Source organism: Elephantulus edwardii, unplaced genomic scaffold, assembly GCF_000299155.1.
Source record: "Elephantulus edwardii isolate Elephantulus edwardi_28Jun2011 unplaced genomic scaffold, EleEdw1.0 scaffold00021, whole genome shotgun sequence".
In the NCBI taxonomy this organism is placed as follows: Eukaryota; Metazoa; Chordata; class Mammalia; order Macroscelidea; family Macroscelididae; genus Elephantulus; species Elephantulus edwardii.
Window position 1 is genome coordinate 57,561 of NW_006399771.1, and position 17,614 is coordinate 75,174.

Here is a 17,614-nt window from a genome sequence, read left to right on the forward strand (position 1 = left end):
GGAGGGACAGCGCAGGAGAGGAAGGCCCTCTATGAGGTGGATTGATTCAGTGACTGGGATAATCAGGATAGGAGTGTCAGAGACAGTGAGATTGGCACAGGACAGAGCAGAGTTTAGGGCTGTTGTACATAGGGTCGCTACGAGAAGCTAGCAACTTGACGGCACATAACAACAACATGCAATTTAGCTCTGACTTGACAATATTGAGTATGAGTTTTTTATATATACAGTGGAATACGACCTACTTAGCCACAAGGAAAAAAATCTAATATATGTTATCACTTGACTAAACTGTAAAATCATGATATAGGTGAAATACGTTAATCACAGGCCAAAAAAGGGGGCAAATGCTATATGACCTCTCTCACTTATATGAAATCACTTTTAAGAAATCCGACTCACTGCTGTTAAGTAAGAACTGACTCATAGTTGACCCTTCACTGGGTTTCTGAAGCTATAAATAAATAACATGCAAAGGGATTGCCCATCTTTCCACCTTAGTATCACTGGTGGATTCAAAGTTCCAGAAAAGCATGTGCTTTGGATTAGTAAAACAAGTCTCTACAGACTCAGCCATCAAAGCTGCCTAAATATATAAAACTAAAGTTACTGTTTAGAGGGCACAGAGCTTATGGCAATGGTGCGGAAATAAATAATGTGGAAAATGATAATGATAGTAGTTGTATAACATGAATTATACATGCAAAATGATTTAACTAGAACATATTTTGTTATATGTATTGGTACTACAACTCCAATAAGAATATTTAACTAGAACATGTTTTGTTCTAGGTATCGGTATTACCACTAAAAATAAAACAGTAAGAAGGGCAAAGTCATGATTTCACCAGCTCACAGAGCTCCTACCTTGCTGAAGAGCTTGTCATGAAGGACTGTAGAGGCCTTCTTTGTGACCTTGGTGAAAACCCCTGAGAAACAGATCTCAGTGCAGGATAGGAACAGGGCGCTGAGGATGTATACCAGTTGGTAAAAAGGTAGCTGTGGATTGTCCAGCACATCACCTGGGTCTGTGTTGGTTCCATTGCTTTTTTGGCTGCTATTGGTCTTCAAGAAAAAACAGGAGGTCATATGGCAGCAAGAGTGACATCCACCTCCTAAAACAACCTGCCCCTGGAAACTCTATGAACTTTGATAAACGATGAGAGTTATGGAAAGGCTTCAGGACTTTTGTTCATAGAGTCACTATGAGTCATGCTCGACTTGACGACAATCAATAACAACAACAACAACAACATATGGCATGAATTCAGGCAGAAATTCAGTGGAAATACTTTTCCCTGAGGCCACATACGGTTCAGAGGCTGGAACAATATGAAACTATGTTAAAATATCCTTGCTTTGAGTTTTTGCTGCTTTCCTTTTTTCTCCATTGCCACTGTCACAGCTTTAGATTAGACATTCATTATGTAGACTTTGAGGAGTCCTGGTGGTGCAGAGTTTAAAGTACTCAGCTGCTAACTGAAGAGTGAGTAGTTTTAATTCATTGGTTGCTCTACAGGAGAAAGGTGAGATTGCTGGTTTCTAGAACTATCGACAGCCTTTGACCAGCCACACCACAGGAAAAGGATGCTTAATCGACTCCTGTGTGATTAACTGCCTCTGAAAACCCACTGGAGTGTCAGCTTGGGGCAGCTCACACAACAAAATCCCTAGGTACCCACTTCTGGGAGAGCTCACCAATTAATGTGTGTAAAAAAAAAATGAGTCCATAAAATAGCCAGTATATTTCAGTGTCAACAATGGTGTCAAATTGTGGGTGTATTAACTTGTTGCATTAGTAAGTCACACCTTAGCATACATGCTTTCTCCAGGGTTGAGACATTTTATTGACAAGTATTTTGTTAACAAAACCCTTTGAGTATCTATAAATATTTGTTGTTGTTGTTAGTTGCCATCAAGATGAGTACGACTCATTGCAACAACAGATCTGAACCCTGTCCTATCCTGTGTCATCCTCATCATCTCTGACACACTTGACCCTTTACTGCTGTCACTGTGTCAATCTCTTTCATTACAAATCTTCCCCTCTTTTGCTGACCCTCCACCCTTCCAAGCATGATGTCTCTTTCCATGAAATAGCCTCTCCTAACAACATGTCTAAAGTATGAGAGAGAGAAAGCTTCGCCATCTTTGCCTCCAAGGAACACTCTGGTTGCCCTTTTCCCAAGACATTTGTATTTTGACCATTTGTGCTTTTGGCAGTCCATGGGGTTTTCTTCTCCAATATCACACTCGATTTATCTTGTCATCTTTATTTACTGTCTAGTTCTCAGATGTATAGCAAGTAACTGAAAATACGTGGCCTGAATCAGGTACACCTTAGTCTTCAAACTAACATCACTGCTCCAAAGTATTTTTGAGAGTTCTCTGATAGCAGATCTGCTCAAAACAAATACATTTCCTGATCTTCTGACTGTTGGTATCAAGGATGTTGATTGTGGATCTAAGTAAGATGAAATAATTGACAATTTCAACCTTTTCTTCATATATCATGATGTTGCTTATCAGTCAAGGGATAAAGATTTTTGTCTTCTTCATGCCGAAATGCAATCCCTGTTGAATGCTGCTGCAGTCTTTGATTTTTTGCAGTCAGTGTTTGAAGTCTTCTTCACTTTCAACAAGCAAAGTTGTGTCATCTATATAACGCAGGTTCTTGATGAGTCTTCTTCAAATCCTGATGTCATCTTCTACTTCAGAGTCCAGCTTCTCAAAGGATTTGCTTAGCAGACAGATTGTATAGGTATAGAGAAAGGCTATAACCCTGATGTACGCCTTTATTCATTTAAAACCATGCAGTGTTCTTGCTCTGTTCTGAGAACAGAGCTTCTTGGTCTAGACACAGGTTTTGTATGAGCACAATTAAGTATTCTGGTGTACACATTCTTCTCAGTGTCAGCCATAGTTTGTTATGATACACACAGTCAAGTGCCTTTGTATAGTCATTAAAACACAAATAGACATTCTTGTATCTCTGCTTTCAGCCAGGAACTATTTGATATCAGCAATGACATCTGTGGTTCCATGGTCTTTTCTGAATCCCACTGTACCTCTATCAATGTCATGTTCTAGCCATTCAGCAATATTTTGCATGCAGGTAGTATTAAGGATATTGTTTGATCATTTAAAGGGTTAGGTATGGATTATTGTTCGTCGTTGTTGTTGTTGCTGTTGTTGTGTACCATTGAGTCAGAATCAACCCATAGCAGACCTTCCAATGGGTTTGTAGAAACAGTGAATTCTCAGGGGAAGAAATTGCCCATCTTTCTGCTTAGGAACAGCTAGGGGATTTGAACCGCACACCTCTGAGTTGGCAGGGTCACTCCATAGTACAAAGCTACCAGAGCTCCCTTCTCAATTGATAACAAGTTGTTATGTACTGAGTTGGAACCAACCCACAGCTGACCCTCCAGTGAGTTTTCAGAGGCAGTAAATCTCAAGGGAGGAGATTGTCCATCTTTCTCCTGCGAGGCTACTGGTGGATTCAAACCACATGTGCTCGTGTGGACAGTACAACTCCTTATCACTAAACCACCAGAGATTCCTATCCATTATATTCTTGTAAAGCCTGAGTTTGTTTTGTTAGGATTTCATGATTGAAAATCATAATACAGTGTTGGGGCTACTCTGTTGGATTCATGTGAAGTGAATTATAAATAAACATGCAAACATTTAGGGCTAGAAAAAAAAACTCCTGAGAAACTCCCGCTTCAGTGCTCCCTGCTGTTGAGGCCACGCATTCCCTTCTCTCTCTTCCAGCCCTTCTAATGTTGTCTGAGCCTCCAATTGCCTATAATGTTCCTCAACTCTAAATATTGAGACTATTTCTGCTTTCCAAACCAAATCCTGCCTGGTACATGACTCAAAAAGGTATCTGAGTGGTGCATATGGGGGGGGGGGGGGGAAATTACTTAGATTCAGAATACCAAGTTCATGTTCTTACTTCTAGGAGTTTTGTCTGCAAGACTCTGTTTCTTTTTAGTCTTGGGCTTGAATTCTTTATACAGAAAATGGGACTGTGATACCTCAGAATATGATTGAGAAGAGGAATAAAATAAAAACTAACACATAGTAACCTCTCAGCCTGATGCCTTAGAAGTTCATGAATATAATTAAATAAAACATAGTAAGATCGCAAAGCTGAAGCCAAAGGAATCATCCCTAAGGTAGACTGTAGAGAATTCTCAAAGAACAAAAATCTTTTGATAGCTCCTAGTCAGACTGAATAAATTGGAACCCTTCTGTAAATAGGAGACTAGAATCCAGAGGGAATATTTGTGTCCTGTCTTCTAGAGGTTCTTTTTGGAGCTGTTTCTCACCAGCAGAAGGTGTTGTTAGACTTCCCCTGTGAAGGTCTAACCCATGTTCTTACCTTCATAGGTAGCAGAAAGGCAGTACCTCAGAGATCAAGAAGCCACACCATCCCATGCAAACCCAGAGTAATTTACCCTCACTCCCATAATGGCACTCACCCCTGAGCCCTGGTCCAACCAATAGCTCAGCCACCAGAAGTTGAAGGTCAGGAGGGAGATGCTCATAACCATGAGAAGACAAGCTGTGAGAGAGACTATATAACCTGGGGAGAGAGGGGGAGGAGATGCTGAGTAATAGCAAGGACCACAGTAAGAGGCAATGCAAGGTCGCTTGGCCATTCCAGAGCCTGAATCCTTCAACTGCTTGGAATCCCTTGAGGACAGGATAGAACTAGGCTCCAAAGGCAGAGAGCCCCAGGTTCTAATCCTGGCTTTATGACCTCCAAACTGTATATGACCCTGGGGAAGGCAGCAGATGTCAGTGGCATTTCACTTCTTATCTATGAAATAGAGATGGCCAGGCCAGTCTCCCAGGGCTGCTCTGGAGATGATGTGAGGTAACATGAGTCAAGCACTAAACCCAGTGTCTGTCACATAAGCAATACTCCAGAGGATCTAAATTTCTCCTGTGAGTTCAGTTTTTAGCAATAATTATTGTGTATGTAGTATACACCATAGGTCAACATGGTGACAAACCTACTTCCATTTTTATTATTATTATTATTATTATTATTATTATTATTACTAATAATCTGGAAGCAGGAGCAGCATCCACTTCTGAAATGGCTTGCCTCCAGAAACCCTATGTATGAACAGTGCTCAGGCCCTCCTTTCATAGGGTCATTATGAGTCATCTACAACTCGATGGCACCTAGCAACAACAATAATAATAATAACAGGGAGTTATTGTGACCTAGTGGACAAGGAATTGTGCTTCCAACCCAAAGGTAGGTGGTTCAGCACTCCCCAGGAGAAAGATGAGCAGTCTCCACGTGTACCATCTCTGAAAACCCCCTGGAGGGTCAGTTATACATTCTTTCCAACTTGATGGCACATAAAAACATTATAAATAATAATAAACATGCATTGATTCTGAGTTAAGAATTCTTACACTCATTGGTATGAGAATATAATCATAAAGTTTGTAAGTGAAGGTGCTAAGATTCAAACACTGCTTTTTCTGGGTCATAAAGTCAAGGACAGAGACACTCAGGGTCTGTTTCTTACTTTAGAACCTGCCTCTTGCCCCAGCACTCCACTCAACTATACAATCTGTGTTCCATGCAGCAGTTCCTACCAGGAGACACTCAGAAGTCCATCCCCTGTTTGATGACATCTGAGACCAGTCTGGCCACAAAGTAGTACATGTAAACATCCTAATTCTCCAGTGAGCCTGGTTCTTAGATAGCATAAAACTTGTCCCTTCCAAAGTATATTGCAGTCCCCAGTACACAGAGGTGCTTTCTAAATACATGTCAAGTGATCGCTTGATCAATTAGTGCATTTCACAAACATCTGATGGTCTTTTTTGTCCTGTGATAGGCCCTACAGAGTTTTATATGTTTATATTGGAAGGGTGGGAGTGGTCACTTCTTGTACATAGGTCAGATAGGTCTGGAGAAGACACATCTTCTTAAATGTTAGGTTCAAAAGTTTGTAAATAGTAAAAATTGACATAGAATCAAAATCAATTTTGCAAATCTCTTAAATTGCTCAAAAACTACACTGCCACATACCTGCTTTTGTACTTACAACATAGTACAGTCATATGTATATGAATTTAGGAAGGTGCAAAATTTAATAAAGGAGCAACTTTGAAACTACTAGTTTCCAACTGCCTTAAGAAATAATGTATTTGAATTTTGTAAATAAACTAGTATAAATATACATTTATATTGAACTTAATGCACATTAAAACTTCACCAACACACAAAGCATAATGTTTTCTATACACTTCTTTGCGTGTCGCTCACAAGTCATCAATTGATTTTACAATTTACTAAGGAGTCAGTATCTGCACCTTGAAAACATGAAAATGAACAGAACACATGAAAGTATAACTTTTGGAATGGACTCCACACATGGTTACTGAGTATGGCATGGGTTGATGTTGAACATAAATGTGGTTGTGCAAGCTAAGACCATAAATGGCATGGCTCCTCTGTACCGCTCTACTTCAAATGACACATCTAGACCAAAATCCTCCCTGTTCCAGGTGGACCTGGCTTCAGGACCAGGAGTGACCTAAGAGAGCCTTCAGCTTGGCATGAGGCAGCTGATGGACTGTACCTCCAGCTGCCTGGATATAGTGGTGGTAGACACGCCAATTCAGGGAACCTTCTTTCATCTCCTCCTTCTTTGTAAGCTGAATCTCCGGCACTGGGTGAAGGTAAAAGAAGAAGAAAATGGTTAAGATTCCCAAACACCTGTATCTTCCTTAAGGATGAAGGGGAGTCCTAACAGAGCCTTTTGCCTTTGACTCTTCTCCAGGTTCCTCACCTTCCAGCTGCACTGCTCACTTCATTCTGACCTAAATCAGCAGGTTTTGCACAGGAAAATATGACTGAAGATAACATTTTGATGTGCACTCCAGTAAACTCTGGAAGGGCTAGGCTTCCCAAGTGCTTGACAGCTGAGAGAGACAGCAAGAGAGAATGAAGAACTGAGTTCAGAAATCCTGAGTTCCAGAGCCGTCACTTGGACATAACTCAATGGGCAAGTTCAGACAAATAAACTCTCAATCTCGTCATCTGAAAAATGGCAGGCTAGAAAGTCACCAAGATGCTTCGCATCAAATACAAAATGACACACTTCTGAGACAACTCTTCAGAAAACCAGCTGTGACCTCAGGCCAGGCATACCCTTGCCCCAGAGCAGGGTACCAAGATCATTACCTGGAGAGTTCAGTAAATACTACTAATAATAACAGTAGTGGTGAAGAGATTGAGATTGTTAACAGCTTTAGTTTACTTGGCCCCACAGTTAATACTCTTGGTACCAGCAGCCAGGAAATAAAAAGATTCATTGCATTGGGAAAATCAGCTGCCAGGGACCTCTCCAGAGTACTGAAGAGCAACAATGTCAATCTGGAGACTAAGGTGCACCTGATCCAGACCATAGTCTTAGCAATTGTGTGCTATGCATCAGAGAGCTGGACAATGACTAGGGATGATAGAAAGAAATTGATGCCTTTGAGCTGTGGTGCTGGAGAATAGTGTTGATTATGCCATGGACTGCCAGGAGAGCAGGTTCATCCTGGAGAGGGTGAAGCCAGGCTGCTCCTTGGAGACAAGGATTCTGAGTCTTTGTCTAACATACTTTGGGCATGTTACAGGGAGGGACCAGTCCTTGGAGAGGGACATCATGCTTGGAAAGGTGGAGGGACAGAGAAAGAGAGGAGACCATCAATAAGATGGATTGATACAGTGACTGGGGAAATAAGGGTAGGTGTGTTAGAGACAGTAAAGTTGGCACAGGATAGAGCAGGTTTCAAGGTTGTTGTACATAGGGTCACTATGAGCAACTCAACGGCACATAATAACAACATGTCTGTGGTAGATTTGTGTTGTTATTGCCTGAAATCATCCCTTCTAATAAAAATGCCCGATATCTCATTGGGGTCACTCTTCCTGCACTGGCTCCATCTTAGAAGGACTGTCAGTTAAGACGTCTCATGCTCCTTGAGTAAGAGATGAGCATGTGATAAATGTTTGCCTACTGAGCGCCTGTTCTCTTCCTGGAATTTGAGGCTTGGGGGCGGGGGGCACTTACACTAGAATGGAAAATGCTATTTGAACACCCAAGTTGCTAAGATTTGGCTCTTCAACGTTTCCTTTCGTTTTCTTTCTTTCCAATGAATTATTTTTCTGATTAGTTCAAATGAATGTTTAACCTTTGCATCTAAAGAACTCTGTTAGAGATGAAACAATGAGCCTGGAGGGAGCTCTGGTGGCCTAGTGGCAAGGAGCTGCAACTACAATTCCAGAGGCACACGGTTTGAATCCACCAGTTGCTCTGCCGGGGAAGGAGGGACAATCTCCTCCTGTACCAGTCAGATCTGATTTGATGGTGCACTCACACAAAAATAATAATACATTTAAAAAAAACAACAACAGTGAGCCTGGTCTAATACTTGGGGCTGCTCACATTTTAACTCATTTAATCCCCACTGAAAATACTTTTGCCATTGAGAGTGCAGGAATTAAGTTGCCTAGTTAAGATCACATTGTCTTCTAAGTAGCAGATCTGATATTCAAAACCAGAATCTCTTTACTTTAAAAATGAATGTCTTAAAAAATACAATGTTTTTCCATTTTACTACTTTGTCTCGATAAGGGCAAAACCATGAACGTTTCTAGATGTCAGGATTTGGACCTATATAATTTCTGAATTCTACTATCTTGGCTCATAACAATATGCAACGAGTGAGTCAATACACAAATGCCTTGCAGAGTCTTAGCTAATCTCTGCTCAAAATCAAAGACATACATCATCTCCTGCCTTGCCCCACAACATCAGCTGTGCCACTTGTGATACCCACTTCCTGGATCTTTCAGGTCTCCCAGTCATCAGTGCTTGTAACTCCATTGAACTCCATTACTTTTATTGCAACCAGCTTTAGCCTTGGGATGAAGAAGAAATGCCAGATCTCTGGACAGACCAGACGGGCATGTACACATTCTCACCTGTTTTTCCAGCACCATTACCAGTATTTTCATTGAGAGGGTATTCTTGGGTGGTGGCATAAGCTTGACCATTCACCTGCGGCTTCTCTGATATCTTTGTTGTGTCATGTGATGAATTCTGGAGAGAAAGCACATTCTATGAATGCAGAGACATCCTTACCAATGAATGGGGAAAGGGAGTTGTTGGGCTGAAAATTACCCGATCGGCTTCTTCATGCATCTTCTGGATGAGTTGGGCATACTTCCCCTTTCTCTGTACTAACTCATCATGAGTTCCAGCTTCACGGATTTTCCCTTCTTCTAGTAAAATGATCTGGTCACAAAATTCTAAATACTTCAGAATCAGAAAAGAAAAGACCTTCAGTAAGCCTGTGAAAGTATATTCTACTTCACCATTCATGGTGAAAACATAAATGCTTAACATAATAAAATATTACTTACCACTAGATTTGCAAAATGTTTAAACTCAGATAATTCCAGATGTGGATAATGATCTAAGTCAAAAAGAACTCTTACAGAGTGTTTGTGGGAATTATAAATTGGTACAGTCATTTTGGAGAGCAAGTTGACAATATCTAGTAAAATTGAGGAGTCTCTGGGTGGAAACATGGCTAAGTGCTCAATTATGGAAAGACTGGACGTTCTAACTCCCAGGGGCACCTCAGGAGACAGGCATGGTGATCCGCTTCTGAAAGGTCATAGACTGGACAACTCTATGGAGTAGTTCTACTCTCTAGCCAAGGAATCACCGTGAGTTAGAATCAACTCAAGAGCAACAACAATAGTAAAGTTTAAGACGTGAATTATAAACCAACAATTTCACTCCAAAATGTTGTTATAAAGAATCTAGCAAGCTTGTATATAAAAACACACATAGAAGCATATACACTGAGGCAATTTTTTGCAAAGCAAAACACTGAGAAAAACTTAAATGTCCAACCTGTTGATGTAACTTTTGTTGGGAATGATGGAGTCAATTCTGTCTGATAGTGACCATGTGTTTAACCTTTATAGGAGCAGATCATGAGGTCTTTTACATCTGGAGACAATGAGTGGGTTCAAAGTACCACCAGCCTTTCAGTTAGCAGCTAAGTGTTTAGCTGTATGTCACCAGGGCCTCTTGAATGTACATCCCAGAGAAATAAAGTCTATTCATATATTGAAATACTTACCAGTGAGACTCAAAGTGACATGTATAAACATGGAAAATCTCAAGAACATAATGCTGAGGGGGAGTGGGGGAAACCTTACCAAAAGACACAAAAGAAAATACAAATTATGTATAAATCTAAAAATCACAAAAGGATACTTTGACATGTGAGACTTTATAAAGAATAATGATTAATTGAATCCAAGAATAAGAAAAGGGAGAGGCAAAAGACACAACTACTCTGAAAGGTAGTTTGGCATTTCCTCAAAAAGTTGAACATAGAAATCCTACATGACCCAGCCATTCCATTATTGGAATATAACCTGCAGAAGTCAGAGCTGAGATACAAACATTGAGATAGATAGGTAGATAGATAGATAGATAGATAGATAGATAGATAGATAGATACCTATAGAGATAGATAGACATAGACTAGATATAGATATAGACACAGATATAGTTATAGTTATATAGTTATAGTTATCATTATCATTATCGTTATAGATATAGATGAGATAGATAGATAGATAGATAGATAGATAGATAGATAGATAGACACACATACCTACCTACCTATGATCATAGAATGTTATTTACAATAGCAGGAAAACAGAAACATCTCAAATGACCATCAACAACCAAATGGATAGAAAAACTGTGGTATATTCACACAATGGAATACTATGCAACACTAAAGAGAAATGAAGTGTTTGTAAAGTATGACCAGTATGGGAGAGTCTAGAGGTCATTATGTCGAGTGAAATAACTCTGCTACAAAAAAAGACAAATACTGCATAAGATCGCTACAGTGAATATAAGAGGATAACTAAGAAGGGCGTGAGGTGGAGGTGAAGAACAGATAAACAAAGAACACTACCAGGTCCAAGACAAGAGAGGATCAAACCAGGAAGATTCAAGATAAAGACAATAAGGCCGTAAAAACAATTAGCAAATAGGAACAAGATATATGTGAATGTTTAAAAAGGAAAACGGGAGAAGGGGTGTGCAAGAAGGAAGAGGTAATCTCTAGGACAACAGACATTAGTTACGAGATGGCAGTAAAGGAATAGATAAGATCCTGAGGAGACAGAGAAATAAAAGTAATAGATCAAGGGTAATTAATGATATAAAACACAATGTACAGAAATTACTGCATAAAACAAAATATACTGTGATAAAATAATCTACATGAATATTCATAGAAAAGTGAATGATTGTATAAATAAATAATTTTTGAAAGAAATACAATTAGCAAGTTTGGGCCAATTGGCTTACATAAAGTTCTACACCCAGGGAGAAAAGTGCAACAATGAATGATGGAAATCCAAAGTCTCTGTAAATTTTCAATGAAATTAATAATAAATTTTAAAAAATTAAAATAAAATAGTTCTACATCCAGCAAATAGAAAACAAAAATATTCCCAAGCTGATATAGGATAACAGATGACCAGGGACATTTAACTAAAGAGAAAATGTCAATATATCTCAACAATAGGCATCATACATACTTATGATCACTCTAATAGCATTCATTTATAAGCTAATTAAAAAAAGATATAAAGATTCCTGCTTATGGAAAGATTAAATAAATGCAGATAAATTACAAGGATTTATGGAAAAAATAATTGAAAATTATTCTAGAATTGAATAATAATAAAAAAGTTCTCCCTTCCCAAAATCACAAAAGGATGCTTTGAATGTGAGACCCTAAGAAGACAAAAGGAGGGGGAAGGCACCAAGAAAATTGTCAAATATTTGTTGGGAAACATTGACTCAGATGGCACAAAAGTCAAGAAGATATGCATTGAAGAAGCACAATGAGACTCAAATATGGTAGATCCCAGAACAAAGTCACGAAGATGGAGGAAAACCAAACCAAACAAAACCAAACCATAAAACCTGTACAAAACCAAAGACAAGGAAAGAATCCTGAAAGAAGCTCAGGAAAAACAAAAAGTTGCCAATGAAGGAAAATAAAGAAGACTGGGCTCTGATTTCTCATTAGGAACCACACAGGCAAGAAAGCATTACAATGGTGTACATAAAGTCCTAAAACATAAAAAAATTGCCAACTAAGAAATATATACCCAGCAGAATTGTCTCTTAAATGTGATAGCAAAACCAGGACATTAACAGATACATAGCAATTAAGGGAACTTGTAAAAACCAGTCCAACTTTAAGAGAAAGAGATGCTGCAGGAAGTCCTTCAAAGAACCAACAATGAGAGACAAAAAAATAGAGATTAAGACATAAAACTCTATCATCCAGAAATCAATCTAGACTTCCTGTTAGTATTGTTATTTGGTGCCATCAAATCAGCTCTGAATCATATTGTTGTTAGGTACCATTGAGTCAAGTATGACTCACAGCAATCCTATGAACGGATTTGAACACTGTCCTACTCTGTGCCTTTCTTGCAATCTCTGACACACTCAAGGCCACTGCTGCAATCACTGTGCCATTCCACCTGGTTGAGGGTCTTCGTCTCCTTTGTCATCTCTCTACCTTACCAAGCATGATGTCCTTCTCCAAGGAATAGATTCTTCTAGAAACATGCCCAAAGTATGTGAGACATAGTTGGTTTTTTATCATCTTTGCCTCCAAGGAGCATTCATCTTCAAGACATATCTGTTTATTCTTCCGGCTCTTGATGGATACTCGACACTCATCTCCACACCGCAGTTCAAAGACATCAATTCTTCTTCTGTCATCCTCATTGACCCTCAGATGCATACCAACTGACTGAAAAGACCCTTGTTGAATCAGGGGCACTTTAGTCCTCAAATTGATATCATTGTTACTCAGTGGTTTGGAGAAGTCCCTGACTGCAGACTTTGTCAGTGCAATATGTCTCCTGATCTCCTAACTGCTGGTAACAGATTGATCAAATTTTGTATGCTCAATGATTTATTTATTACAAATACCTTTCTCAAAAAACACACAAATTGCAACTTTACACATGGACCTCACCAAAAGGCCTGCATGGGTATCAGATTGACTACCTTGATGGAAGGAATTAATAGAGAAGTTCAACATCAGCAGTCAAAATCAGGTCAGGTGCTGGCCGTGGAACAGATCATCAATTACTCATATGAAAGTTCCAGTTAAAGAGGAAGAAAATGAAAACAAGTCCACAAGAACTAAAATATGATCTTGAGTCTATCCCACCTAAATTTATAAATCATCTTAAGGTTTGAAGCATTGAACATTCATGACCGAAGACCATTGTTGTGGGATGATATCAAGGATATTATATATGAAGAGAGAAAAAGGTCACCACAAAAGCAGAGCAGAAAGGAAAAACACATTGGATGTCAGAAAAGACCCTGATAAATGCACTAGAGCATTGAGAAGCTAGAACAAAGGCTGAAATAATCGAGCTGAATAGCTTTCAAAAGGAAGCTCAGGAAGACAAAGCAAACTACTGTAAGGGAATGTGCAGATACCTAGAACTGGAGAATAAAAAGAGAAGAACTTGATCGGTATTCTCAAGCTGAAAGAACAGGAAAACAAATCCAAGCCTTAAGTTGCAATATGTAGAGATGCTATGGGCACAATCTTGAATGATCCAGGAAATAACAAAAGTACATGAAGGAAATACACAGAATCACTGTACCAAAAAGAACTGGCTGACAAGGAAATATTTCAGAAGTACCATGTGATCAAGAGCAATGGTCATGAAGAAGGAGGTTGAAGCTGCACTGGAAATACAGGCAAAAAATAAGATGTCAGGTATCGATGGGATACCAATTGATATGTTTTAAATTACAGATGCAGCCCTTAACATGCTTACCAGACTATGCCAGGAAATTTGGAGAACAGTTGTCTGGAAGAGATCCATGTTTGTTCCTATTCCCAAGGAAAGTATCCAAACAGAATATAGAAATTATCAAACAACATAATTGCATAATTGTTACACCATGCAAGTAAAATACTGCTGAAGATCATTCAAAAATGGCTAGAACAGTCCATTGACAGAGAATTGCCAAATGTTCAAGCTAGATTTAAAAGAGGCCATGACACCAGGGATATCATTGCTGGTGTCAGATGGATGCTGGCTGAAAGCAAATAATACCAGGAAAATGTCTATTTGTGTTTTATTGACAATACAAAGGCATTTGATTGTGAGGAACAAAACAAACTATGGCTAACATTGAGAAGAATGGGAATCCTAAAGCACAAAATTATGTTGGTGCAAAACCTGTACCAAGAAACTATTGTGGAAGCAGGGCAAAGAAACACTATATGGTTTAAATTAGGAAAACTATGCATCAGGGTTGATCCTTTCTCCATACTATTTAATCCATATGCTGAGCAAATTATTTGAGAAGCTGGACTCTGTAACGAAGAATGTGGCATCAGAATTGGAAGAAGATTCATAATTAATATCCTTTATGCAGATGACACAATTTTACTTGCTAAAAATGAAGAAGAATTGAAACACTTCCTCCAGAATATCAAAAATTGCAACCTTCAATATGGATTGCATCTCAACACCAAGAAAACAAAAATCTTCACCACTGGACCAATAGGCAACATCATGATAGATGGAGAAAAATTAAAACCGTCCACAACTTCATCTTATTTGGATCCACAATCAATACACTTGGTATCATCAATCAGGAGATCAGGAGATGTATTGTACTTGTTCTGAATCATAATAACCTTATATAAAATAGGACATAAATCTGCCTAATGCAGCACCATCCTCACACATTCTGCTGTACTTAAGATAACGTATAGTCATCATTGGGTTAATTAATCTTGTGAAGGGTCTTTTATACTGACTAGCTTACTTTTATAAGCATGATGTTTTTCTCTAGGGACTGATTTTGATAAACATGCCCAAAATATTTGATATGAATTTTCACTCACCATCCTTGCTTCCAAGGAGCATCCTCGATGCACTAATTCCAAGAGATTTTTTGGGGGTTTTGGCAGTCCATGGTATATTCAATAATTTCCAACTACAAAGCTATCATGACTTCTTCACTCTTCCTAGTCATTGTCCAACTTGCTCATATAGATGAAACAATGGAAAATGCCATGAATTGGGTCAGGTGCACCTTAGTCTTTAAACTGACATCCTTACTCTTTAGCATTTTAGTATTTAGATTTCCTATTTTAGGACTGGCATCCACTTCCTAAGCAGCATTCCTCTGGAAACTCTATGAACTTTGAGAAATGATAGTCCTAGAAAGGCTTCAGGTCTTTTGTTCATAGGGTCTCTATGAGTCATACTTGACTCGACAGTAATCAACAACAACATTTTAGTGTTTAGATTTAGTATCTTCTCTTAGAAAGATGTCCTTGGCAGTAGATTTTCCTATTCAGTGCAACATTTGATTTTTTGACTGCTGATACCATGGATATTGATTTTAGATCCATGTAAAATTAAATCCTTGACAATTTCACTCTTGTTTTATCATAACATTGTCTATTGACCCAATATGGAGGACTTTTGTTTTCTTTTTGCTGAGATATAATATAAACTGAAGGCTTACAAATCTTTGAGCTTCATCAGTGTTTCAAGTTTTCTTCATTTTTTATAAGCAAATACATGATCATTGCAGATTTTTTTATGTGCTCCAATCTTGATGCCACATTCTTTCTTCACCCAGTTCAACTTCTTAGATTATTTGCTTAGTTTAAAAAATTGAATATGCCGGAAACCGCGGCCGCCGGAGCCCAAGCAGAGCCCGTGCTGCGGCCGCGTGAGCAGGAGTGGCCTCTGATCATCGACTTGGGCCCGTGAGGCACACGCTGCCCCCGGCGAGGCGGGGAGGATGGTGCCGAGAGGCCCCGGGCCCTCCGCGCGCAACCCCGCGAGTGAACGTGCATGCCGTGGGGCTGCTGACAGCCGGCCGGCCATGCCAGGGGGCCGCTGCCCGCCAGGCAGGGTGGATCAGAATAATGTTCGCCATCAACCCCCTGGAGAACCTGAAGCTGTACATCAGCAGCCGGCCGCCCCTGGTGGTCTTTATAATCAGTGTAAGCGCCATGGCCATCGCTTTCCTGACCCTGGGCTACTTCTTCAAGATCAAGGAGATCAAGTCCCCGGGGATGACAGAGGACTGGAACGCGTTTCTGCTGCGCTTCAATGATCTGGACATGTGCGTATCAGAGAACGAGACGCTGAAACACCTCACAAACGACACAACTACTCCAGAAAGCACAGCAACCAGTGGGTAGGCCAGAGCGTCCAACCAGGCCCCCCAGGCCCTGGAGGACTCGGGCCCAGTCAACATCTCTGTTGCAATCACCCTGACCCTGGACCCACTCAAACCCTTCGGAGGGTAGTCCCGCAATGTCACCCATCTATACTCCACCATCCTCGGCCACCAGGTCGGCCTCTCAGGTAGGGAGGCCCATGAGGAGATCAACATCACCTTCACGCTACCCACAGCCTGGAGCGCTGATGACTGTGCCCTGCATGGCCACTGTGAGCAGGTGGTGTTCACAGCCTGCATGACCCGCACTGCTGCCCTTGGGGTCTTCCCTGTTACTGTGCAGCCACCACACTGTGTCCCCGACACGTACAGCGACGCCACACTCTGGTACAAGATCTTCACAACCGTCGGAGATGCCAACACAAAATACGCTCAAGACTACAATCCTTTTCGGTGTTACAAGGGCACCATCGGCAAAGTATACCATGCTTTAAATCCCAAGTTCACGGTTATCGTTCCAGATGACGACCACTCACTAACCAACCGGCACCTCATGCACACCAGCTACTTCCTCTTCGTGATGGTTATAACCATGTTTTGCTACGCTGCTATCAAAGGCAGACCCAGCAAATTATGTCAGAGCAATCCCGAGTTCTGTCCTGAGAAGGTGGCTCTAGCTGAAGCCTAGTCTGCTGCCTCCTGTCTTCCTGAGAGAGACTGCGAGAACCTTAGTCATTGCCTGCTGAACCCAGCCTGGGCCCGGACACCCTGTGAATACGTTGTCTTGGCAATGTTGGGTTATTCTAGCCAAAGACATTTCAAGTGCCTGTAACTGATTTGTACATATTTATAAAAATTGAGGCGAAATTGGTCTGACGATGCACATGCTTCACACTGGTGCAGCCCGAAGCCCGTGGCCTCGTGGCGCACTTGACCGGGTGGCTGCGCCTGCCTGGGTCTTGGCGGCCCGTGTGGCCTCGGCCCAGGCTGTGATGCCTTCTTTGGTGGCGAGGCTGCGGCTCGCTCTGGCCCTGCCCAGTCTGCACAGAACGTGTGACCAGCTTGCACATCGGATACAACTCTGCATTCCCAGAGCCACCAGGCTACTTCATGGACCCAGCGTGCCTGTGGCTTAGTAATCATACTAACAGCGATAATACACTTTTCTCCACTTGCTTTCAAGGAAACACACACCTATCTTTCTAAGTTTCTTTCTTTCTTCCTTTCTTCCTTCCTTCCTTCCTTCCTTCCTTCCTTCCTTCCTTCCTTCCTTCCTT

The 17,614-nt window shown here is 40.5% G+C and overlaps 1 protein-coding gene and 1 pseudogene across 1 annotated transcript in view; one reads left to right on the forward strand and one right to left on the reverse strand.

Annotated features, from left to right (window-relative positions):
* The window catches only part of ABCC11 (ATP-binding cassette, sub-family C (CFTR/MRP), member 11), a 107,880-nt gene that overhangs the window by 43,467 nt on the left and 46,799 nt on the right, over nt 1-17,614 (reverse strand). Inside the window, exons 15-19 of the mRNA XM_006882575.1 lie at nt 9,216-9,350; nt 9,038-9,134; nt 6,621-6,710; nt 4,491-4,594; nt 868-1,065 (exon numbers count right to left, since the gene is read on the reverse strand). Coding sequence (XP_006882637.1) covers nt 868-1,065; nt 4,491-4,594; nt 6,621-6,710; nt 9,038-9,134; nt 9,216-9,350 — 624 coding nt within the window. The remainder of the gene's footprint in view (nt 1-867; nt 1,066-4,490; nt 4,595-6,620; nt 6,711-9,037; nt 9,135-9,215; nt 9,351-17,614) is intronic.
* On the forward strand, nt 16,081-17,025 carry LOC102853805 (annotated as a pseudogene).